The sequence below is a fragment of the Podarcis gaigeae genome (genome assembly GCF_964106915.1).
Source record: "Podarcis gaigeae genome assembly, chromosome: 12".
Taxonomy (NCBI): Eukaryota; Metazoa; Chordata; class Lepidosauria; order Squamata; family Lacertidae; genus Podarcis; species Podarcis gaigeae.
Window position 1 is genome coordinate 4,369,739 of NC_139688.1, and position 25,841 is coordinate 4,395,579.

The 25,841-nt window shown below is 51.6% G+C and overlaps 2 protein-coding genes across 27 annotated transcripts in view; one reads left to right on the forward strand and one right to left on the reverse strand.

The window, feature by feature from the left end:
* The window catches only part of MAP4 (microtubule associated protein 4), a 211,689-nt gene that overhangs the window by 125,845 nt on the left and 60,003 nt on the right, over positions 1–25,841 (forward strand). For 21 of the 26 annotated variants that reach the window (XM_083703874.1, XM_083703897.1, XM_083703878.1 and 18 more), the window contains 3 exons: positions 2,047–2,745; positions 4,637–4,795; positions 5,851–9,954. In XM_083703874.1, coding sequence (XP_083560000.1) covers positions 2,047–2,745; positions 4,637–4,795; positions 5,851–9,954 — 4,962 coding nt within the window. The remainder of the gene's footprint in view (positions 1–2,046; positions 2,746–4,636; positions 4,796–5,850; positions 9,955–25,841) is intronic. The other 5 variants (XM_083703893.1, XM_083703888.1, XM_083703875.1 and 2 more) reach the window with 1 other exon arrangement.
* The window catches only part of LOC310827790 (cytochrome P450 2C25-like), a 244,651-nt gene continuing 221,836 nt past the window's right edge, over positions 3,027–25,841 (reverse strand). Inside the window, exon 10 of the transcript XR_014556493.1 lies at positions 3,027–3,217. The gene's annotated coding sequence lies outside the window, so the exon portion shown is untranslated. The remainder of the gene's footprint in view (positions 3,218–25,841) is intronic.

Consider the following 25,841-nt stretch of genomic DNA (forward strand, 5'->3'; position numbering starts at 1 on the left):
TCTCCCATCCCCCGGGTCCTTCCCAAGCGACCTGAGGCTCTTTCATCTTGTCTGTCTTTGCTTCGCTCTCTCCATGCCTCTTATGGTTCTGGGAGACCAAGGGAGAGGGGAGCTGGTTGCAGCAGGAGAAGGGAGACCCCCTGGCTTCCTCACCAGCCTATCTCTGCCTTTTAGCTTCCCTGCTCTCCAGCTTCCGCTTCTGCCTCTAGAGTCTAGATTTCTCTCTGCCACAGCCTCTCCCTGCTCACTAAACCCTGTTACCTCTTCGGCTTCCTCCTCCCTCTGCTCCCTCTGACCACCCCTTGTCATGCCCCAGGCTCTGAACCTTCTTACCTTGGGGGTTCCCCAGCTGGTACCACCTGCTATTCCTCTGCGTCCAGCCAACCCATGGCAGCCAATGGCCCATCTAGACTAGCGTCCTGTTCTCACAGTGGCCAACCAGGTGCCTCAATGGGAATCTGAGCAGAAGCAGAATCGGAGCACAAGAGCTCTGTCTCCTGTGGTTTCCAGTAACTGGTATCCAGAAGCATTGCAGCCTCCAGCCGTTGTTGTCATGATCTCATGTGTCAAATGCCAGGGTAAAGAAGTGTGTCTTCAGCATAGGACGAAGACCGTACCTCTGTGGGTAAGACATTCCCCACCCTAAGGTCTGCCCCGCTCCGCACACTTCTGAGGGTGCTGGAACCACAAAGAGGAGTGAGTCCCTTTGCCGATCTTAACACCTAAGAGGTTCTTTAGGGATGGGAGGGGGCTGTTTCAGGTATTTGGGGCCTGTAATGGGATAAGGGGTTGCTTGTGCGTAAGCGCCGAACCGCTCCAAGCTGAGTAGTTGGCTAAAACTTTCCCTGACCGAACAGCCCTTACTTCGTGGCTGTCTTAATCACTGGCAGAATCCGTCAGTGGGCGTTTCCTAAATTTCTTCCAACATAAAAGCTCCTTGACAGTGAGTCTCCGCCTAGATTCCCTGCGCGATAGCTTTCTGCGCAGAGTGGGCGTCCCAATGGGAGGTCCTGAGCTCTCTCCGCTGGTCTCGCTGGAAGCATCCCTGAGCCTTCCCTCCGACGCCCCCTCCTCCTCTCCTTCCTCAGCGGAAGTTCTCCCTCTCTCCCTGCTGGTTCCCTCCCCAGCGTCTGGAAGCCTTGCCACCACCCTGGGCTCCGATGGCAGTTCCCTGACAGGGCCTAAGTAATTTAAGCCTTTAACCGTAAAAACATAAAAAGAGCCTGCTGGATCACGTCAGATGGCCCAACAGATACCTGTGGGAAACCAGCAAGCAGGATTCGAGCTCAAGAGCAACTCTTCGTTTTGGACCAGTTAAAGTTTCCGAGTTGTCTTCAAGGGCAGCCCCAGGTGTTGCATGGCGCAGTAATCTAGCGTGGAAGTCCCCAGCTCATGGAGCGCAATGGCCAAATCAGAATTGTAGAGTTGGAAGGGACCCCAAGGGCCATCTTGTTTTTCTCTTGTGAGATTTTTGGATGGAGGGCAGCCTATAAATATAGTGAATAAAATAAAAATCTACTCCAGCCCCTTGCAATGCAGTCTTTCCTGTCCGAAAGCTGATGAATTGGACAGAGCTAGAAAAAGGCACTCCAACCACTAAGGCTACCTTAGCCAAATGTGAGCACCCGCAAGCCACAGACCTGCTCCTTCCAAGGTAGTGTAGCACTGTGCAGGACAGGTTGTCTCCCCACATCCTGGGCGGAAGCTCACGGGCAGGGCAGGAATGGGATGGTCACTGTCCATCTGTCCCCAGCCCCCGCCATCCAGCCACCTGCTTCTTTTGGAGATGTGTTGGTTGAGGACAGATGAGTGGACTGGTATCACTGATCCTAGAGGGGACTCATTGGCAGTTGGGTGGCGTAGAGCAGTGTTTCCCAACCTTGTGCCTCCAGCTGTTTTTGGACTACAATTCCCATCATCCCTTGCCACTGGTCTTGCTAGTCAGGGTTGATGGGAGTTGTAGTTCAAAAACAGCTGGAGGCACAAGGTTGGGAAACACTGGCGTAGATGAAAAAAGTCACCTCTTCTTTCTTTTGCTATGTATAGGCTCTCCAGAAGCGACGAAGGAGCAGAAAGCGAAGGCCGCAGACGCTACAGCTCCAGGTACTGGCGGTTTTCCTGTGCTGGGGAAACAGGAGGAGAGCTGGCCTTCCCCCACCCAGCACAAGGAGAAGGAAGAGACCAGCCAGTCCCAGAAGGCAGAGGAGCTCGCAAGGAAGACTCCTCCCAGCCAGAAAGTGGACGACAGCCAGCCTTTCTTCAGCCAATGGGGAGAGGAGAAGGAGGCAAGCGCAGCAACCAAGCCTCCCACCCAGAAAATGGTGGAAACCAAGCCCCCTCTCATTTTGCCCATGGAGGAAAAGGAGAGGCAGCCCCCAAGCCCGAAAGTCGAAGAGCCAAAGGCTCCTCCTGCCCAACACACAGAGAAGGTCAGCGAGGGCCCGCATGTGCAGGAGGGGGCGAGTAAAGCTGCTCCAGCCCCCAAAGCAGAAGAGCCCAAAGCTTCTCCCAGCCAGCACTTAGAGAAGAAAGCGGAAGAGAGCAAGATCTCTCCCAACCAGCCCGCTGCGAGCCAAGAAGGGCCTAAGACGCCTTCTTCGCCCCTCCAGCCTTGGGAGACCTTCCCTGCTCTGGAGAAGCTTGGGGAAAAGGACAAACAGCCTCCCAGCAAGCCTGCCGAGAAGCCGGAGGAGAACAAGCAGCCGCTGTCTGTTCCACCTGTGGCACCTCATCCGGAGCCTGCAGGTAAGGAAAGATGTGGGGGAAAGATGTCACTTCCTAGGGGGAAAGCTGCTTTCCTTCCTTCTGCCAGCGCCAATGGAAGCCACACCCTCCTCATATCAGGAGATTGAGCCTGCTTCTCTCATAGTGGGGAGGCAGCAGCAGGGAGGCCCACCAGCGGTGCCCCCACAAGTACAATAGAGGTGGGGGCTGAGCTGGCGATTGGGGTGTTTGGAAGAAACAGAGTGGATGGATGGACAGCTGCACACTGGGGATATTGGCAGGCAGAGCTCTTGAAACGGGCAATACATTGGTACCTCTGGTTACGTACTTAATTCGTTCTGGAGGTCCATTCTTAACCTGAAACTGTTCTTAACCTGAAGCACCTAATGGGGCCTCCTGCTGCTGCCATGCCGCCGCCGCACAATTTCTGTTCTCATCCTGAAGCAAAGTTCTTAACCCGAGGTACTATTTCTGGGTTAGGGGAGTCTGTAACCTGAAGCGTATGTAACCTGAAGCGTATGTAACCTGAAGTGTATGTAACCCAAGGTACCACTGTACTGTCCTGATGGCTGCATTTGGCCAGGCCAATGGTCTACATCGCTCAGCCCAGGATCATGGTGAGGCTGGTGTATTTATCTGTCCTCTGCAGTCTTGGGCAGCTGGTTTTGACTTGTTACCTAGCAAATGTGTTTTCGGTCATGGGAGCAAGCTGGTGGGGGCAGAGGTGGTGATTCTCATAGAATCATTGAATGGTAGGTTTGGCTCCCCCAGGCGTCAACTGCTCCAACCCCCTTCACAGCTAAAGAATCCCTGTCATACGGTCGCCTAACCTCTGCCTGAAAACCTCCAGTGAAGGAGAGCCGACCACCTTCCGATGAAGTCTTTTCCACTGTCAAACGGCTCTTACAGTCAGAAAGTTATTCCTAAAGTTTAGCTGAAGTCTGTCTCCTTTTGTGTCATTTGAATCCAATTGGCTTCGGTCCTCCCCTCTGGAGCAGCAGAAATCAAGCTAGCTCCACCTTTCATGTGGCAGCCGTTTAGATAGTTGGAGATGGCTATCCTGTCTTGACTACTCGTTTCTTTCTTATTTATTTATTTTATATTCTTTATTGAGAAACAAAGGGTATAAAATTACAAGTGCACAGAATAAGATAAGACACACAAAAGAAGAAGAAACAAGAAAGTGTACCCATGTAGTAAGCAAAACAGAACAACAAGAAAGATATTGTGTACCATTACAAAAAGGGGGGGGAATAGTTGTTTTCCTTAACCAAGCAAACTAATACGATATTTATCATCATCATCATCATCATTTATTATTTGTACCCCGTCCATCTGGTTGGGTTTCCCCAGCCACTCTGGGCGGCTTCCAACAAAGATGAAAGATACACTGAAATGTCACATATTAAAAACTTCCCTGAACAGGGCTGCCTTCAGATGTCTTCTAAATGTCAGGTATAAAATAATGAATTCCAGATATCGTTCATTTTGTCCATGGCAAGTCTATGTTTGTACAGTGGTGCCCCGTAAGACGAAAAACCCGCTAAACGAAAGGGTTTTCCATTTTTCGATGCACTTCGCAAGACGAATTTCCCTATGGGCTTGCTTCGCAAGATGAAAATGTCTTGCGAGTCTTGCGATTTTTTTCGCTTTCCCCCCTTTTTCTAAGCCACTAAGCCGCTAATAGCCTTTTAGCCGCTAAGCCTTTAATAGCCGCTAATAGCGCTAATCCGCTAAGCCGCTAATAGGGTTGCTTCGCAAGACGAAAAAACCGCTAGACGAAGAGACTCGCGGAACGGATTATTTTCGTCTTGCGAGGCACCACTGTACACAACTATCCTAGCACCTGCCAGTCTTGTCTTCTTCCTTTAGAAAAAGAAAAACACTGATGTTTTTATGCTTTTATTTCTAGCAGAGTCAAAAGAACCGGTACCCCCGGGAGAGTCCAAAGCAGACGCTAAGGAGCCCTTGGCTGCTGTGGTGGAAGTGGCCAAGCCAAAGGAAGCACCTGAAGCTCGCCCTGACCATCCTGTGGAGCTGCCCCAGGGAAAGGCCGCCCTGGAACCTGCAGGTAGGCAGTGGTAGTGGCAACAGAGGAGCAGCTGAGCTGAGCTGCATCTCCCGTTCTTGTTTTCCGTCTCCACCATACTCTTACATTTCTCTCTGTGTTGCAAATTGCCTATCCCTTTGCAGCCGAAGAGGCAAACCTCTTCCTTCTCCTGTGTGGTTAGGAAACGGCCTCAGCTTTATTTCTTGTTTCTTATTTCTACTTGTTCCCCAGTCCCAAAACTGGGAATCTCTGCCCCCCTTCCACCCCCATACTGGGAGCCAGGTTAAATACAGGCAACTCTCCCCCATGACTGAATCTTCTATGCAACATTGTCTCCTTCTGGTTACCATATAGGTCTCATTTCCGATCTGACATTTAGGAGAACCATTTTGGTCACAGACCTCATAACAATGCTGGTCTGTTGTTTTTTGGGGGGTGTGGGGTTTTTTTGGCCTGTCCTAAATCTTTTCCCTTAAAGTGTGCATTCCCACTGCCCATCTGGGGGTGATTTGGGGTCCCAACAGTGCAAAGTTGGCTTTGCAGTCTTTGCTGTGAGCAAGATAAGCACCCTATGTTCTCCAACCGCAGCAAATGATCCCCTTTCTCATCACTGAGCTATCCCTGCCTTCTCCATCTAGCCATGTGCCCCCATGCTCTGTCATGCCCCCAGCTTGTCAACAGAGCTTGCTTCCTGCTGGGAGAGTTCCCTGTTTCCAGAGCTCTTGCCTGCATGCACCTGGCCTCCCCCACACCCCAGAAAAAGAGGGAAGGCAGGCCCTTAAATCCACCCTAAAAAGGCCTTATGGGATCTCTAAGCACAAAAGCAATTCTTGCATTGCCCTGTAACGTAGAAGCGATGACTCTTCCAGAGACTTTGTCCATGTTACAAGATACGTTTGGCGGAGAGAAATGCAAAAAGTAGGGGAGATTGGTACTCCACAACCCCTTATCTTGCTACCACAACTGCACTTAACTAAAGTGGGAGTTAGCATTGACTGTAGGCACTGGGAGCCTGGCTGAATGCCGCTTTTGGTGAGTAATCCCTCTGGTACTCCAGCAACCTTCCTGTATTCCAGGTGCGCTTCCTACCCAAGGAAGACATGCTAACAAACCCAGCGACCACCACCGCAGGGTTGGCAGAGCGAAGCCTGCCTGGCTGCCTGCGGCGGATGCCCCAGAGGAGCTTCTTGTAGGTCTCCCGGCTGCACCCAGGAGCCACAACCAAGGCGGTGACCCCTTTTCGGCGACAGAGTGCAGTGGCTTTGTCGCTGGGACATCCCCCCGGAGCAGAGCTCCTTACAGGAAGGCAGCTGGCCAGGCGTTTGAGTTTGCAGAGGGCGCGAGGGAGAGCTGGGACCTGGAAGCTTCCGCGGCGCTGAAGAAGAAGAAGAAAAAGCAGAAGCAGAAGAGGGTCCAGCAGCCAAGGGGGGCAGAGATGTGGGAGGACAGCTCCGAAAGGCCCCAAGCTCCCCTGTGTGCTCCTGAACCCCAGAAGCCCGAGGTCCCCTTTACTGAGCCCCGGAAGAGCGCTAAAGAGGTCTCAAGAGCTCCTGTGGACGTCCCCGGGAAGGATCCTTCAGTGCTTGAGAGAGAGGGCCAAATTATGGACAGCCTTGCCCCGGTTTCTGTAAAAGGAGAGCTGGCCCTTCCGGCTGATAATGTTGCGTTGGATGCAAAATTTGGCCAAGTGGAAGAGATGAGGGATGGCAGCTTGAAATCGCCATCTAAAAGCAGGGAGCCTCCTGAGGAGCAGCTGAAGTGCTGTGTCCAGAAGAATCAGCCAGGAAGCCCCACCTGGCCACAGGCCAGTCCTGTGGAAATGGTACCCTTTGGGAAAAGCAGGCCATTGGAGGAAGGCTCAGCTCACAAGGACTCTGTCCCCATTGTGCCCGCTTTGGAGGCCAAACCTGCGGTGAGCAAGGAAGCTGAAGTCCTGCTTAAGAAACCAGCAGCTGCAGGTGAGAAGGTCGCCCCAGAGGGCCTGGTTCCTTTGCAGGAGGTGCTGGTGGAGGAGCCCAAGAAGGAAGAGAAGGGCAGGCAGGGCAGAAGTCCTGGCGAGGGAGCTGCCAAATCTCCCGCTGAAGCAAAGGCCGTGGAGCCAGCCACGGAAATGAGTTCTCCCGATAAGAGCAAGGAGAAATTCCCTGTTGCGCCAGAGCCGAGCCCCACCAGGGAGTGTTCACCAGGCGACGCACAGGGGAGCAGCCCCGCAAAAAGTGCCACTCTTGATTTTGGTTCAGCCGAAACCCCCTTTTTCTTGGAAAGCAAGTCTGATATGGGCAAGCTCTTCGCTCCCGCCAAGACACCTGGCAGTGCTCAAGCACCTTCCACTGAGATGGCCAAGGGAGCCAGCTCTGGCACACCAGAACAGCCGACTGGGGCACAGGCTAAGAAGAGGGGCAGCGATGGCAGAAGCAAGCGGATTAAGAATCCTCCAGCGCCGCTGCTGTCCCTGTTGGAAGACCGGGCTGATGTGGGCAAAGCACCGGGGGCGGAGGAAGCTGTGACCCCTCCTGAAAGCAGCATGGCAGCCAGTAGCCCCGAGGTAGCTGGCTTCTCCAGCTCAGCGGACAGCAAAGCAGGTCTTGCCTCTGCAGTGTTGCAAGAGAAACCAAAGAGGAGCAGTGAGGGGAAGAGCAGGAAAGCCATGAAGAGAAGCTCACTGGGGGCGTCGTTTCCTCCAGCGGCGGAGAGCGGCACTGGCCCCTCGCCTGCTGAAGCAAGCAGAGCTGACCAGAGTAAAGAAAAGAACGATTCCAGCAAAGGAGCCGACCTCTTAGCTGCAAGCCAACTGACGGAGGCTGCAGATATGGCAGAGCTCCAAGCTCCTTCTGCAACCTCCTTGAAGGAGAAGATGCAAGGGGCTCCAACCGGCAGAAGCGAATGGGTCGACTTCCCTTCCTCGGCATACCCTTTCATCTTGGAGACACCAGCCAAGGCAGGTCCTCCTGAAGCCAAGGGAGCCACCGTGCCTGGTGAGAGCAAAGGACCCAGCTTCGCCATTTTGGAGAGCCCCGCTTCAGCCCTGCCGGGGAGCAAGCCCAAAAAGAGGACCAGCGATGGGAGGAGCAAAAAGTCCGGGAAGACTCCGCCAGAGCAGCCGTTTCTGCCGGAGGCCACCTCTGACCTGAGCAAGGCTTCTGAGAAGGCTGATGGTACCACCAAAGAATCAGGTGCTGCTGGCAGGGGTGGCGCCCCTCTGCTTGAAAAGCCAGAGAGCAGTGAAGTGCAGGTTCCTGCTGCAAAACCGGTGGGGAAATCTGAAAGAAAGAAGGAGGAGGAGGGGAGTTTGGACACAGCCCCGAAGAAGTGTGGCGTTGAGCAGCCGGTTGCTTCTGATCCAAAAACCAACACTGCAAAGCAGGAACTCTTCGCTAAAGACACAGAGAAAGGTCAGGAAGCTAGTCTAGATGCTAGAGACAGGACAGAATTGCTGAAATCCCCCCATTCCTTTACCGAGCAGGCGGCAGAAGAACCGAGGAAAAGGTATGTAGGAGGGCAGAGCCACCAGGTTTGTGTCCAAGCCATGGAATCAAAGTCTGGGGAGGTGGCTAAAACGGAGGAGGCTCCATCCCTGAGTAAAGTCCAAGAGAAAGACCGTCCCTTGAAGGAGGCAAGAGATGCAGGGCAAGGTTCTGATGCGGGCAGAACATCCAGAGGATCAGAGGAGGTCAAGAATCGAAAAGACAAGCTGAGTTTGGAATGTCCCTTTCTTTGGGGGGAAGCCAAAGGAGAGACAGGCACACTTTTGGGGGACCAAAGAGAAGATGAACAGAAAGAGCCCCTTTCTCCACGAAGCAGCAAGGAGGGAAGCGGTGGCGGGTCTGCTCTTGCCAGTAAGCCAGACCCTGCTGCAAAAGCTGCAAAGAGGGGCAACGACAGGAAAAGCAAGAAGGCAGGGAGTGGCCCTGACCAACCCGCCTCGCAAGCAAAGGTGGATCCCACAAACCAAGGGCAGCATCCCAAATTGGCTGGCTTCCTCCAAGGCATGGAGGAAATGGAGTTTGTAGACGAGAACAGGAACATCAAAAGCCTTCCCCCGGGGCATCAGGTACACTGGGAAGAGAACAAGATGAGCTTGTTTGGCCCCTTTGCTCCCCCCAGTGCTGGTGGTCTTGACGAAGCCCCTTCCAAAAGCCCAGGGCTGGGGTGCCCCTTTCTAGAAGACCCAGGCAAGTTCATGAGCGAGCTGAGCAAGGAGCAGCCTTTTCTTTCCGAAATGCTGAAGGATGCCAGTAAAAGCGACCAGGAGGATCAGCATGAGCCAAAGGAAAACGTGGCCAAGTTGGGAGGCCACGAGGCCGCGATAGAGGCTTCCCTTTTGCTGAAAGCGGGCGACGAAACGAGGGAGAAAAGGAAGAAGAGCAAGAGACCCCATGCCAAGCAGGAGCTAACAGCAGGAAAGGACAAGGCGTTCAGCTCCGTCCAGGATGAAGATGGAAGGGAAAGCTTGATGGAGAAAAGACAAGGCTCTGGACCTGGCCCCACGGAACTGCCAGCGGAAGAGGTGCCCAAGGAGACTGCCCTGCTGGTTGCTGGGGCAGAAGGAAATGGATCTGTCGGAAAAGAAACCAGCACCCCTTCTGAGGAATTGCCACCCCTTTGGGAGAACAAGAGAGAAGCAGCAGCACTCCAGGCACTGACAACCGCCCTTGTTGGTGGCAGCTCAGAGCCAGCTGAAAAAAGCAAAGGAGCTGAACCAAAGACCTCTGAACGTCCGGATAGTTTAGGAAGTAAGGCAGGGGCAGATAAGGTCCCAGAGGATATCCACAGGGAGGAAGCTGCTTCTGCTCCTAAACCAAAAGACCCATTCAAACCTCTGAAGCTGGATGATGTGAAGGAGCCAGAGATCAGCGTCCCTGCGCAGGCGGCCAGCAAAGAGGAAGAGGCACATCTGCCAAGCCAGGCAGCCCAACCAAAGGGCGTGCAGAGTTCTGGCTCTGAAGCGGGCGAGCTGATCCCGCAGGCGGTGGCTGACGGGGGCGACCAAGGAGCGAGAGCGACGAAGAAAGAGGAGAGGAGAGCCCGAGGCGCCGAGCAAATGAAAGGCTACATGAGACCCACAAAGTCGAGAGGGCTTCCTCTCCCACCGCCACCATCGAGAGTCGCGGCTGTGCAAGAGCAAGGGAGGAGAAGGCCGGCGAAAGCGGACAGCCCAAATCTACAAAGGCAAGAGAAAGGTGTGTCTTTGCAACTGTGGCTCGTCGGCATCTAATGCATATACTACAGCTTGTGTGTGAGAACTTGCTCTTGGGCATGAGCACCTAACTGTTAATCCTGCGTCCATTGCACCTGGCATGACTTGTGTCTTGGCTGTTCCCATTAAGAGCCTGTTTTTGACTCTGCTTGCCTGTTTTCACCAGGGTGCTAATGGCCAAGTTTTCGAAGAACTGACAAATGTATAAACCGAGCTCCCAAAGCTTATCTTTATGTGCTTGATCTTGCTTAAGTATTTTTGTACTCCTCCTCACTAATGTTGAAAAAGCGTTGCGTCGTCTAGCAAAATAGCTTCTTGACACCACATTGCTTGGAGGTTTCCCCTTACCTGAGGTTCAGGTCTTGGTGCATTCATTTCTCAAGTCTCAAAATGCTTGCAGGTTGAAGCCTGACAGTCTATTAGTAATGATTCTTCCCCACCCCCTTTTGAAAACGAGTCCATTTAACAACTTTATGCTGGTCATGAATGTCCCCCTTGCTGGCATGGAGATGGTCATGTGATGGTAGGCTCACGTGGTCAGCCCACGACAAACGTCATTTCTCAACTGTGTGCCACGCAGCTGTGGGAAGCTGTTTCCAAGGCCCCTGAATGTTGGGGGGGGGCATGAGTAATTAATGAATGTGCAGAGTGCCCCTCTGAAAAGAAAGCAGTACATATTGAGTTGAGGAAACGGTCTGGTCTTGCAATGGAAATGAAACCGCCTGCATATATTTAAATGTCTAGTCTGCCTCTCTCACACCCATTATTGCTTATGGGCAAGCAGAGGGGCGCTTGGTTCCTGTTCCTCAGGCGTGAACAAATGGGATAAAAGGCAAAAAATAAAACGTAACGAAATACTAAGTTGTATCAGTTCAGTCAAGGAGATCTAAAGCAATGGTTTAAATCAGCAAGCAGTTAGGATTTAAATCAAGTTTCACATGATAGTACTTTCCTAAATTCTGGTGCAGCTCCCAAGTGCTAACCCATCTTTATTTTCCATTCAGTAGTGGGATGCTTTGTGTGTATATATGTATTTAACAATCATTTTACAACAAGTTTCTGAATGCACTGCTCGATGGATCACTTTTATGCAGCTTGCTTTAATATTATACAAGCTATTATTTTGAAGAAAAGCTTAGTGGGGTTTTTAAGTTTCAGTTTTAGTTATTTTAAACCACCCATTTTGATCCGCCTTGAAAAGGCAGGTTCAGGCAGCACCTGCATTTAATCCTGCAACCTGGAGTTCCTCAACTGGGTTTGAACCTCTGACTTCCTCTGTGGAAAGTGTGTACTCCGTCTCTGAGCAACAGCCCCTCCCCATCTTTTCATGTCTACATGGCTTTACTGCAAACTGTTTGTTAGATTATCAGATAGCGTCAGATCTCCATCAGAAGCATAGTTTTCCCCAATGCTGAATGAACATGAGAACGAACGCCTTTCCCTAACAAACACCCGTCTTCTGTTGTCACTAAGCAAGAAGTGTTGATGCTGTTTGATAGAATATCATAACATCTGCTTGCATGGAAAAGCTTTTTTTTTAAGATTGAGCCATGCTGGCCTTAATGTTTTGCTGTGGTTCCTGAGAGGTTTTGTATATTTAATGACGGTTGCATAACGCATAAAGAACTTCTATTTTGGTGGAAGTGCTGTTCCCTGCATGAATTTATGCCTCTAGAGTGGGGGGGGGGTGTTTCTTGCATGGGGGTAGAATATGGAGGGTGTTTATAGAGGTAGTGCCTTCTTTCAAAAAAGGAAAATAGAATTGCTGGAAGCCTTTTCCTTTGTGTGTGTGTGTGTTTTCCTTGCAAAAAGGCAAACCTTGGGAGCCGTTGACAAACAGAAAGGTTGGCCCTAAACGAATGAACGTCCGCAGGTAATTGGACTGCAAGCCACACAGCATGCCTTAAGACTCCCACCTGCTTTGCAGGATCCCCTCTGTGTGAGTCAACTGCCTACGTGGGCCTTGCTCACTTCTGCAGAGCTCAGAAGGATTGAAGCTTGCCTTAATGGCAGGAGGAGCTGTTCCTCGCTTCTCTTCCCCCGAGGCATGTACCCCAGATTGAAAGCAGGCTGGCTGGTGGAGAGGGTGACGTTGCAGTTAGAATGTCAGCACCGTCAGCGTGGGATTAATGAGAGGACTTGAGGGATGCTAACAGCCCTCTGGCAAGGCCACAAGGCCCCACGCCCCCAGTGTTGACTGCAAAAGGAGGGTGGAAGGTGTTTAGCAACTGGACAGCTCCCTAGAATGAATTTTGTCAGCCCTTCTTGCCAGTCGCCAGTTCCAAAGGAACTCGTCATCCTGTCTTCATGGTGTTGTGAGCGTGTGAGAGGGACTGAGGAGCAGCTTTGGTTCCTGCTACAGATGTTCATTGCTCTAGAAGTTTCCAGCCCGTTATTCTGCCTCTGACAACGGCAGATCCATGAATCTATTGCGAACTGGATGTTAGGTGGGGATGAGGGACGAGCACTCAATCACCAGCCAAGAACAACCCTATTGTGAGTCGAGGACCCGCCACCCACATAGGACTACAATAAGACACAAAGACACGTTATTTTAGGCCACAACTTTTATTGGTTACAGCATGTGAGTAGTATTGGCTTAGGCACTGGATGAAACAGCAATACCAGACTCCACCCTGCACAGCCGAGAGTCATATCAGGGTTAACAACCAATGGGAGGAGCTTATTGATGCAAATACAACTGGAAGCTCCCCCATTATGTCACTGGAGGTCGTGCCATGGCCCTAGCCACCAGCAGGGCATCGGACAGGATCCACGACTGCCGGATTCCTTTAACGGAATACTCAAAAGAGGAGGGGTAGATAATGACGCATACCCAATCCTCCAACACAGCACACATATTCCAGTGCCTAACCACCAATACCAGAAAGTTGTGACGAATTGCTACAAGGTAGGCGAAAAAACCCAAGAGGCTGGTGCCAATTTGCCAAATGGATAAAAATGTCCTACCAGGCCCCTTGGGCAACCAAGGCAACCAACCGAAGTCCATAGCAAGGTCAATATGCAAAAAGAAGCTGACCTAAGAGGGAGGGAGATCCGAAGAAAGCAGGAACAGACTGGGAGCAGAGCAATGCGGCTAGCCCCGCCCACCAGCCGGCCCTATTGGTTGGCTGGAAGGCTTGGCCGTGGCAGCAAAAGCAATCAGGAGCAGGGAGCCGAGCACGCCTCCTTGCCCCCCAGCGGGAGGAGGAGAGGCCTTCTCATTGTCAATGAAGGCCTGGAGCACTAGCAAACCACAAGGCTTGTCACCTTGACTTCCTCTAAGATAGGAGCACCAGAAGCAGCCTGTCATGGACTGGCTGAAGGCAGAGGAGGCACCAACTAGGGAACCCCCAAGGGAAGAAAGCTTAGAGCCCTGGGGTTGGTGATGGGACTACAATGGGTGGTCAGAGGGAGAAGACTGGGGAGAGGAGGTGTTGGAAGCTAAAGAGGCAACAGGGCTTCGTGAGCAGGAAGAGCCTGGGACAGAGAGTGGTCCAGAGCTTTGGGTTCATTGGAATTATAAAGTCTGTCCTGATCTCTTCCTCTTCCAAGAGCTCCCTCCAGCTATGGAGCATGTATTTCTATAACCTTGGCTTTTGTTAGGGCAAGTGGGGAGCATCTTGCAGTATTGCTAAAGCTAAGCCAAACGTAGACCTGACTAGTTTATTTGGGGTGGGTGGAAAACCACTTGTAAAGAGCAGGATGGAAATGTTGTTGTTGTTTAGTCGTTTAGTCGTGTCCGACTCTTCGTGACCCCCTGGACCAGAGCACGCCAAGCACTCCTGTCTTCCACTGCCTCCCGCAGTTTGGTCAAACTCATGCTGGTAGCTTTGAGAACGCTGTCCAACCATCTCGTCCTCTGTCATCCCCTTCTCCTTGTGCCCTCCATCTTTCAGGGTCTTTTCCAGGGAGTCTTCTCTTCTCATGAGGGGTGGCCAAAGTATTGGAGCCTCAGCTTCAGGATCTGTCCTTCCAGTGAGCACTCAGGGCTGATTTCCTTCAGAATGGAGAGGTTGGATCTTCTTGCAGTCCATGGGATAGAAATACATATTTGAAATCCTTTGTTCAGGTGGACTTGAGTGGCGTTTGTGCACTAGTCTCACCCCACCCTGAAAGGAATTAAAACCCATGTAAATAAGTGCAACATTTGGGTTTCTCCTATTCACGGAGTTCAGCTGCTGTGCTCCTGCTTTGTTTTATTTTTGACAGCAGATGTTGGTTGTCTTGGCACACGGCTCTTGACTAAAAATACTTTGCAAGGATTGTCTCTCAGTCAAAATGTATCGCGGCGAAAAGTTGGAAGGCTGTTTGCTTTCAAATTATTCTGTGTTACTGCTCATTTGAGGTGGGGTGGCCCATTCCTCCTCCTTAAAGATGGAGAGGCCTGTGAGTTTGCATACAGATAATCCCCTTGCTGCCTCTTCCCCCATGCAGAACTGCCTCCAGCTGTGTGCTATTACAGCTCTGGTGGCAGAGACTAGAAAACTCTGCAAGGTGGGGCAGCTCCTTGTCGTTCTACGGCTCATTGCCTCTTCTGCCCATCACTGCTGTTGCTAAGGCACAGCTTTCTTGCATGTAGCGAGAGTGCTTATTTTGGTACCACGAGGAGGTTAGAATTATGTACCCGTCACCCGAAAATACCGAGCCCATTGTTTCAGTTTGGGGCTTGCAGGCTGGTTTAAAGCGCTGGTTGCCAAACCTGTGAGGGGCGGCTTAGGTGGAAAGACAGTGCGTTTTCACAGCCACCCGTCCGCTTTGCAGTGGATTGGGACCTCAGAGCTTGTTGTGCAGTGTGAAGTAGTAGAATTGTATGTAATTATTCTTTATTAAATTTATATACTGGACATATCAATATATACTGGAGATATATTTATATATACTGGAGATATATTTATATCTCAGAACAGTTCACAAGATAAAATACAGAATAGAAGTACAAAATAAGTACAGTGGTACCTCGGGTTACATAGGCTTCAGGTTACAGACTCCGCTAACCCAGAAATAGTACCTCGGGTTAAGAACTTTGCTTCAGGATGAGAACAGAAATCGTGTGGTGGCTGTGCAGTGGCAGCGGGAGGCCCCATTAGCTAAAGTGGTCCTTCAGGTTAAGAACAGTTTCAGGTTAAGAACGGACCTCCGGAACGAATTAAGTACTTAACCCAAGGTACCACTGTACTTAAAGCAAAACAATAACACAAATGCATTTCAAAGGCTATATTGTTTAATCATCCAAAGGCTTTGGAGAAGAGGGATGTTTTCTCCTGGTGCCTAAAGCTATGTAGTGAAGGCACCAGGCAAGCCTCCATTGGGAGAGCATTTGACAGACAGGGAGCCACTGCAGAAAAGGGTCCGTTCCCTTGTTGCCACCCTGTGGACCTCTTATAGAGGAGGCACATGGAGAAGAGTCAAATGACGACTGCATGGACCGGGTCAGTTAGTCAAACACTGCCCAGCACACACAGGTGCTCCCTGCATAAAATAAATGAACACACAAACGACAAGTTAGGGAATAGTCTTCCCTGCTGGTTTAGTTTGGGTTGGGCAGAAGCTAGATCAAGGTCTGCTGAGATGGTTCCACACATCACTTTAAGAGCTGGATGTGGATCTGATAAATCTTCCGGTGAACAATTAAAAGAACCAGTCTCTGCCTTTCCCTGGTTTAAAGGTAAAGGTAAAGGGACCCCCTGACCATCAGGTCCAGTTGTGGCCGACTCTGGGGTTGCTGCGCTCATCTTGCTTCATTGGCCGAGGGTGCCGGCGTACAGCTTCCGGGTCATGTGGCCAGCATGACAAAGCCGCTTCTGGCAAACCAGAGCAGTGCACGGAAACGCCATTTACCTTCCCGCTGGAGCGATACCTATTTATCTACTTGCACTGGTGTGCTTTTGAACTCCTTGGTTGGCAGGAGCAGGGACCGAGCAACGGGAGCTCACCCCGTCGCGGAGATTCAAACCACCGACCTTCTGATCAGCAAGTCCTAGGCTCTGTGGTTTAACCCACAGCGCCACCCGCGCCCCCTCATTCCCTGGTTTACCTGATGCCTAATAAAACGGAACAAGGGGAGCAAGCCTGTGGATCTCTAGCTTCACGTGTTTGAAGTTTGCTGGAACAGGGCCGGCTCCCCTGTTCCTTTCCGTTTATTTCAGCCCTGTGCGTGTGAGCGAGGCAAGAAACCTCTGATGTAAAATCCCCCCACCGAAGCTCTTGGCATATTCTTCTCCCCAGCATGCACAACTTCAGCTGACCCAGTTGGTCCGACCGTTGACTCTGGTTGGCGACGACACTTAATTAGCAATTGCACATGACTTTGGAAGGGTATATCGGGGGGGCACTTCGTCATCCCGGAAGGTGCCCGTTGCCTTGGAAACCAGTGCAAAGGGGTCCTCGCTTGAAACAGTTTGCTTGGGTTTTCTTCTTTTTAAAAAAGGCATTGAACAGGATAAGTACTAGCTTGAGGAGCAAATTGAAAATAGAAACGCAAGGTTGCTGTGGGTGGGAGCTGGCAGCTTGGGACTCGAGTCCTGGTGTGCTGATGCAGCAATTAGCTCTGGCGTGCGCATGGGTTGTGTGCATGCTCTGTTGTCATGCACACCATGTATCCTGAGCAAAACCAAACAATGGTTCACCTTGAGAGTTTGCTCTAAAATTCACAACTGGCTGAGGGTGCGTTTCTTTTTCTGAGCCTGGGAACTCCTTGGGAGGGAGGGAGGGCTGTGTATCTGTGCCTGCAGTTATGAACATAAGAGCCTTCTAGATCAGGCCAATGGCTCATCTATTCCAAAATCCTGTTCTCACAGTGGCCAACTAGATTAAGGTTACCAGACGTCCCCGTTTCCCGGGGACGGTCCCCGGATTTACAAATCAGTCCCCGGACAAAATCCATTGAAGTTGAAAAGTGTCCCCGGATTCATTGAAAAAAATGTGGTAACCTTAATCTAGATGCCTGTGGAGTACCTGCAAACAGGATCCGTGCCAGGGGCACTCTCCCCTCCTGCAGTTTCCAGCAACTGGTATTTAAAAGCATTGCTGCCTCAAATGGGAAGGCAGAGCATCGCCATCATGAGTAGTAGCCATCGATAGCCCTCTTCTCCATGAATTTGTCCAGCCCTCTTTTAGTGTTCTCTAGGTTGGTGGCCGGCACTGCCTCTTGTGGCAGGGAGTTCCATAGTTCAACCACGTGCTGCGTGAAGGAGGGCTTTCTTTTACAGTGGTACCTCAAGTTACATGCGCTTCAGGTTACATACGCTTCAGGTTACAGACTCCACTAAGCCAGAAATAGTGCTTCAGGTTAAGAACTTTGCTTCAGGATGAGATCAGAAATCGCGGCAGCAGCAGAAGGCCCCATTAGCTAAAGTGGTGCTTCAGGTTAAGAACAGTTTCAGGTTAAGTACGGACCTCCGGAACGAATTAAATACTTAACCTGAGGTACCACTGTACAGTCATACCTTGGGTTGAATACACTTCAGGTTGAACGCTTTCGGGTTGCGCTCCGTGGCGACCCGGAAGTAACGGAGCATGTTACGTCCGGGTTTCGCTGCATGCGCAGACGGTCAAAATGACGACACATGCATGCGCGGATGCGTCGAATCGCCAGATGCGCAGTTGCGGGTTGTGTTCGCTTCAGGATGTGAACGGGGCCCAGAAAGGATCATGTTCGCATCCTGAGGTACCACTGTATTCTGTGCAACATTCAGCTTTGTTGGATGCCCATGAGTTCTAGTGTTATGAATGAGGGTGAAATATTTTGCTCTGTCCACTCTCTTCATGCCATAATGATTTAATGCACTTGAATTATGTTACCTCTTACCTTTTCTCTCGGCTAAAAACGCCCCCAAATGCTCCAACCTTTTGCTCGTTCCTTTCTGAACTTTGTCCAACTCACGTGGAATATCACCCATGGTATCATAGTATGCTATGATATGCATAGTATGCGGGGTGCGCTCCCGCTGCTCGGTCCCAGCGCCTGCCAACCTAGCAGTTCGAAAGCACCTCCGGGTGCAAGTAGATAAATAGGGACCGCTTACCAGCGGGAAGGTAAACGGCGTTTCCGTGTGCGGCTCTGGCTCGCCAGAGCAGCGATGTCACGCTGGCCACGTGACCCGGAAGTGTCTCCGGACAGCGCTGGCCCCTGGCCTCTTAAGTGAGATGGGCGCACAACCCCAGAGTCTGTCAAGACTGGCCCGTACGGGCAGGGGTACCTTTACCTTTACCTTTATCATAGTATTACAGTTCCGTATTTAGCGTTATAAACTATATTATTGTGGTTAATGGCGATGATCAGAAAGGGGTTTTAGCACTCTTTATTAAAACAAATTCACATAACATTATAGTGTCATGGTGCTATTACACTTGGATTTCATAGCTAGAAATGAGTTTTAGCACTGATTAAAAGATGTGTTAAACTTTGGATAAAAGGAGCCGTAAAATGGCGTCCACCACAAAGGTTATAGTGAATGGATAAAGGGTAAAGGTAAAGGGACCCCTGACCATTAGCTCCAGTCGTGACCGACTCTGGGGTTGCGGCGCTCATCTCGCTTTATTGCCGAGGGAGCCGGCGTCCAGCTTCTGGGTCATGTGGCCAGCATGACTAAGCCGCTTCTGGCGAACCAGAGCAGCGCACGGAAACACCGTTTACCTTCCCGCCAGAGCGGTTCCTATTTATCTACTTGCACTTTGACGTGCTTTTGAACTGCTAGGTTGGCAGGAGCTGGGACCGAGCAGCAGGAGCTCACCCCGTCACAGGGATTCGAACCGCCGACCTTCTGATGGGCAAGTCCTAGGCTCTGTGGTATAACCCACAGCGCCACCTGTGTCTTATAGTGAATGGATGCTGAGCTTCAAATAGCTGCATGTGTGAATTGGACCTTCCACACCTGTAGACCCTTGCAGTGTGGGTAGAACATGGGGTGTGGGGTCTGTGCAAAGTCTCTGTTGCAATTTTGCTTGCAGCTTGCAACAGAAAGGCAGTAGCTAGGTAGTTCAAGGGGGGGGGGCAGTCATCTCAAAACAGCTGTAGTCAAAGGTATACTGCCTCTGAAACGGGAGGGTCCATCTAGGTGTCATAGCTAAACGCTAAGCCTATCCCCCTTTTTTTCTGTAGTCCCCTTTTAGACCCATCCAAGCCCCTGGCCACTACCACATCTTGTGCCAGCAAATTCCATTGCAATTATGCATGCAAGGAGGTGGGGAAGAGGCAGAGGTCTTGGAAAGCAGGCAGGCAGGTGCATCTAGGTTGAGCCTTCCAAGAGCGGAACAGGGAGCGAGGGAGGAGCAGAAAGAGGTAAGGGTATAATCAGTTCACCAGCGCCGGTGGTAGATGTTTACAGCCGAAGCATTTATCGTATATAGAGAGAAAATAAATCCTCCTGCTCCTTTCAAACATGAAAGTTGCCTTTCTGCAACATGTGAGAGCTGCCGCTGCCCGTACTTAATCAAATTTCCAAAGTGCTCGTTTAAATAACGGAAAAGATTAAAGCTCTAGGGCAGAGGATAAAGGCTTCTCATTGCATCTTTCCCCCCCTCCTTTGATGTTTCTGTATGCCCCCCACCCTTTTCTGACAGCATTGCACAGCTCTATCTGCCCTCCCTGCTCTCTCTGAATTTTTGCCCCCAAACAAACAAAGCCTTCCTTTCCATTTCCCGATGCTATATAGTTCCATCCTATTTCTCACTGAGATGTTGGAACGGTTGTGAACATTCCGTGACATCACAGCAGCTCTGCCGTTGGCTAGGGGAGCCTAACTGGTGTCAGCCAGTTTTTAAAGCCGTGTGTGTGTGTGTGTGTGTGTGTGTGTGTGTGTTATGCAAGATCGCATGCATGAGCTCTTGTCTCTTTGCGATCAGTGGAGCTGGGTGGGCGGTAATTGGGGAGTGTCAGGAAACAAAGGCGAATATGACTTTACCCTACTTTATTCATAGTTCCGACACGACTTCCACCCGGCACTTAAATGCAAGGTAGCAAATGTCTAGATCAGGGAGGCTGAATTTTTTTTTTAAAAAAAATATTTTTGTGTGCAGCAGGATAAATTCAGGGGGCGTGCTGGAGCTCAGAGTCTAAAAATACTCCTAGCAAGTTAATAAGTGGGAGTTGTCACTGCTGCACTGTGCCGTAAGGGCAGCCGCCGCCACGCCTGCGATGATGAGCTTTGCTTGCAGGGGCTGCTCTCCCGGCTGAAAGGAGGGTCTCATTTAGTCCAGGTATGTTGCAGTCCCCCCAAAACAGTTGCTCATCCTTGTTAGCAGAAGAGTGAGTGGCCACAGCAGGAGCCTTGATGGATTTTTAAAAAAATTGCATTTATATCCCACCTCGTGGAGCTCAAGGCTTCGTACATGGTTCTCCCCTTCCTTGTTTAATCCCCGCAATAACCCTGCGAGGTAGGTCAGCAGCTGGCCCCAGGTCACCCAGTGAGAGCTTTGTGGCTGAGCGGGGGTTCAAACCCTGGTCTCTCGAGTCCTAGTCGAACACTCTTACTGCTACAGCACATTTTCATGTATTTTAAATCTTTGTTGGAAGCCGCCCAGAGTGGCTGGGGAAACCCAGCCAGATGGGCGGGGTACAAATAACAAATTATTATTAGTATTATTATTGGCTCTCAAAGACATGGTACTCCAGGTGAGGCGTGAACTCGCAACGCCGGCGTTGCTCTGCTGCATACGTACTGCGCACGAACCTATGCTGTTTGGCCTTTGTGCATAACATGATAGATGCAGAGTGCTTTTCCCTTCTGCAGAAAAGACATGCAACTCGGAGAGCTGTTGTAGGAGTGAAAATGGTTTAATGAGCGAGCTCCAAAGCTGCTAAATAGAAGCGCTAGTGGCTGGAACGACGACAGGTTTTCCGCCAGCCACGTTTGGACTGTTACAGCAGGGAAGGGCGTGGCTTTGATCGCAGGAACCACACATGCAGTTCCACCACCCTGTCTCGCCTGCCCACAAAGCGGCTCCAGAGGATTGGGGGAATTGCCGTGTGACATGGATGCAGATGGGAGGGGTGGGCAGAATCGGCACCTGCCGTTTCTGCAAGCGAAGGGACCTTTGCAGCAAAGCCGGTGTCTTGTGGCAACTTGGAAATGGTTGTGGCGTGAGCTGAATAGAGATGGCAGCATGCAACGCTGGAAGCTCTTGTCCTCATAAAACCGTGTCAACCACAGGAAGCGGCCTTATACGTAGCGTTGATCCATCTTGCTCAATATTGTCTACACAGACTGGTAGTAATAGTTATCTGGGGTTTCGGATAGGAGGCCCCTCCGAGCCCGACCTGGACATTCCAGGGATTGGACATGCGGCTTTCTGTGTGTAAAGCAGACGCTTCCTTGGCTGGCTGTGCCAAGATACACCAGCCACTCTTTCAGGTGCCATAGGATGCTTTTGGCAACACCTGTGGAGGTGGTCTCCTGGGCAGACTCCATTGACATGAATTGGGTAAGACAAGGGCCATTTGTCAACTGGTTCGGCTTGATCTATTTGTGAATGGAGAGCAGGGCAGCTGCCTTAGGCCAGGTCAGGCTGCTGGCCTATCCAGGCAGGTGTTGTCTACTCCATCCTTCCCCAACCTGGTGCCCTCCAGATCTTTCGGACCATCAGCCTCAGCCTGCATGGCTGTTGTAATCTGAAACAACTCGAGGGTGATCCAGTTTGGGGGAGGTTGGTCTACTCAGCCTGGCTCTCCCAAGATCTCGGACAAAGGGAGGTTTTTCCACATCACCACCTACCTGTTCCTTGAACCCAGGACCTTCTGAACACAGCTCCTGTTCTCTACCACTGAGCTACTGCTTCTCCTCTCCCCCAAAGGAAGAGGGCATTTTGCTGTTTGCAAAAACTCAGTATACCTGTTTGTGTCGCAGATTCCAGACAATGGAACTGAGCACCTCAAACCTCTCTTGACGAGTGTGTATTTTGGACACATCTCATGACGGGCACGACTTTCATTTGGTCCAGCGAAAAGAACCTCTGTGACGGTTTTATGCCTTTCCAGCTGAAGGCTGTATTTTGAGGCAGCAAATGCTTTTGCATATCTGGAAGGAGATGTCTGTTTCCTCAAACACTTTTGCCAGATATCATACCTTTTAAAAAAGCAGAACATCATTGCTCTGGAACGTTTGCTTTCGTTTGTGTTTTGTCTCCCTCGACCACCGACGCCTGGATAAAGGAGCGGGCAAATTTCACCCCCTATGGCTTTCTCGTTGTGCTGCTTTAAAGGGATGGCAACGAAGTACCTCAATAGGCACTTCGAAGTGCAGCTGCAAATTAGATTTCCATCTTATGTTCAGGAGATGGCTGAAAACCCGTGTGCCCTGTAACGTTAAAAAAGAAAAGGGTCTTGCTTAAAAAGCTGCATTTGAGTAAGCTGTGTTCCCTTGGGGACGAAGGGGGTTTTTTATTTATTTTTTTATCTACGAGCACAGGGGGGCATGGTGTGTCGTCACCACATCAGGCTGCCTGCAAGCCCGGCTCACTTGCTGGGTGGTGTTACAGCTCAGGAGACGAGAAGCGAGAGGAGCAGGCAGAAATGTCTCTCTCCAACCAGCCCTCCGCACCCCTCTCCGAATACAGCCAGCTGTGCAAAGGCAAGAGCACAGAGGGCATTTCGGAAGGCTTCCACTGCATGGAGGCGCAGAAGGACTTTGGGAAGACCGAGTTTGCTTGGCAGAGGACGGAGGGCAAGCTGAACGAGATCGGACTGAACGTGAACTCCGGCGGGCAGCTGAAGGATGGGCTGGTCAAGAGCAGCCAGGGCTTCACCGACGAGGACAAGCTGTGTTTCTTCGAAGGGAAACTGGACAAAGAGCTCAAGACAGCCCCGAAGGACAAAAGAGGCGATGCGGAGACTCTGCAAGGCAAGAAATGCCCGATGGCCCCTCTGGGTCACCTTGAGAGCTGGGCTCTCATCTCGGAAGCGTTCCCTCCCGCAGAAGGGGGCTTGGGGGGCATCGGTGCTGCAGGCTCCCACTCTGGGCAGGTGGAGCCCACAAGGTCGCCTGCCAGGCTGGGGCAGCACGAAGCCATCACTGACCAGGAGAAGGCAGCAGGTAAGAAGGTGGCAGAAGCCAAATGCCACCAGGGTCAGACCGGGAGCGACCCCAGGAAATACGCAAACGAGCCGGAGACCAGCGTGTGGAATCCCAGTTTCAGCCCCGTCCTGACCAGCAGTTTAGGTTGCCCAGAGGCGACCGGGAAGACAGAGGGGCCGCCCGCCTACAGCGTGATCGGAGTGGTCAACGACAGCTATGTGCAGAGCGGGTTTGCACCTTCCCCTGCCCTGCCCAAGTTGGGACCCCCGACCACCACCGTCGAATTGGCCCAGGACGACTTCAGGAGCAGCTGCTTCAACAACCTCCACGAAATGGAAGACGAGAGGTTTTCCGTGGAGGCGGGGGAGAATCAGGGCTCTGGCGGCGATGGCGGCTTCCTCAACCGAGGGGCCCACCAGAGGAAGGCCATGCGGCGTGCCATGTCGGAGAGCTCCCACCTGTCCGTCCCCCCAGCCCTGAACCTGGCGGACAAATACCCCGAGCCCCCAGCTCGGGAGGATCTCCTCGGCAGCCTGGTGTCGCCTAGCGGCAGCCTCTCCCAAAGCACAAGCCCCATGACCCGAAAGCTGAGCGCGCCAATGAAAAGGTCGGCCACTGTCTCGGAAGAGCAAACATCTGCCCGCAGCCTGGGCTCCGCGCAGAACAATGCTGAGCCGCCCAGCCTCATTGTGAACCAGGAGCACCCGTCCCTCCCCATGGAGGAGCCATCTGCCAGGCAGCGAGAGGAGTGGGACGCCAGTGGCAGCGCCGTCAAGAGGGAGCTGGTCAGCCCCGGACTGTACCACAGCAAACTGGAGCAAATCCCCGAGATCGGCGGCCATGGCAAGGGAGGCAGGGCGGAGGAGGAGGCGGCAGCAGCAAAGGCCGAGAAGAGCCATGTTGTCAGCGAGCCCAGTTGCCTCAGCTCCCCGAGAAGCGGCAGGATCCAGGAGATGGAGCCGGGCAGAGCCGCTTCCGCGCCGGGGAGGAGAGAAATCGAGGTCAGCGATGTGCCGAGCGCTCCGTCTCCCCAGCAAGGCGATGGGCCACGTGACGGTATGTTGCTAAATTTTCTCCCCCCCGGGAAGCAGGCAGACTAGAGATGAAGGAAGGCGGCTTGACAGATTGTGGGCAGGGTAGCTGGCCACTCCGCCAGCCTCCCCTGAGACGGACACAGCTTGCTGCGTAGCAGCAGAACAATGGGAAGGGGGGGCGGAAATCTGGGGTGACTGGGGAGAAGAGGGGAGGGGGCGGTTCCGTCGGCCGCTGATAGAACAGATTGCTTGCAGGTGCCAGGGAAAACAAAAGATAAGATGCATGCATAAAATAATGGGATTAACTATGCCCTGGTTTTAAAGATGCCCGGTGGTTTTGTGGGATCGGGCTGCTTAGTTGTAGGGTGGAAGCCAAGGTCCTGCATGTCCACAAAACTGCAAGAAGGGATGTGGCACAAATTTGGGTCCTCCTTTTAGGAATGTCGGCTTCCCTTTCCTGGAAGGGGGAGCGCACCAATAAGGCACAACCGAGTCGTCCCTTTTGCGGCTCCAAGTATTGGCACAGACCTGCTTAGAGACAGCGGCGAGCCTGGTGGAAAGCTGAAGAGAGACCAGCCTTTCCTCCTGTCCCATGTAGAAGCAGCACCTGCCCCTTTAATGGGGGTGAAAAGCCTTTCAGCTCGCCAGGGACAGCAGTGCTTCTCTCTCCTCCCACCCCGCCTTTCTCTCAATAGGGGCTTGTTTTATTTCTTAGTGTGCCGGCACAATGCTTTGAGGTCAGTCCGCTGGTCTGAGCTGGGGAAAAATTGGGACAAGCACAGGCGATCTTTTGTGGTGTGAAAAGAGGAGAGAATCTCTCTCTCTTTCTTTCTCTGGTTCCAGCAGATCTGCCTTTTTGTGTAGCTGCTGCTTGCTTGGAAGTCATGGGGTGCTGTGGCGGTAGGTTTCTACTGGAACCTCAGTATCGAGCATCTCCAAAAGCCGGTTGAGAAAGCAGTGGGAGAGAATAAAAAGTTAAAATAAATGCACAAAATAATTACTAATGAGCAACAGTGCATTCATGTGCCATACCCAGCTTGTTAAATCCGTAAGATTGCAAATATTAAGGGTTGCTTTTTAGCTGGTCTGAACTGCAGCTGTGCAACCCTTCACAGAGACTGGGCTTCCAGTTCCATCTCTTGCCCTGATACGAATGATTAGGTCGCTCGCATTTCTTAACACGGAATGGCTTTTGGGGGAACTTTTACTAAAACACCTCCTTTCTTCACACCACCCCTTCAGCTGTATGATATCGCTCCTACTCCTGTTGATGCAAACATTCCCACCCCTTAAAAATCCTTTTCCTTGACTCTCCACGGCTGCTTCTACTATTTCTCAGCTCCAACAAACTCTGCACCCCGGTTCTTGCAGGGGGATTGGGGAGGGGGCAAGAGCAAGATGAGCCAATTCAATGGGAAAGCAAAACCAGCCCCAATCAAATCCACATTGATCCATTGGAAGCTGATAGTTGCCAAATCCTCACCAAAGGGGCGTATACTATAGATATAGATATACATACACCCAAATACACTCCCCGATACTTAATTGGGCCAAAAGGTGCTTCAAGCTATTGCACCTCCAGCGAGGAGGGTCTTTGGCGCTGGATTTTCAAAGAGAAGCTAATAATGTGCAGAAAAGAGGGTTTTGCCCTTTCTATAGCAAGCTATCGGCCATGTGCTGAGAACAAAGGACTGTCTAGGCAGCAAATTCAATTACGCTAACCTCCCGATAACCTTCAATGTGATAGACTCCCGTAAGCGAAGCTTGGGGTGTGTGGTTATTTTGACGGCCAGGACTGTAGATAGATAGATATATAAATTTGA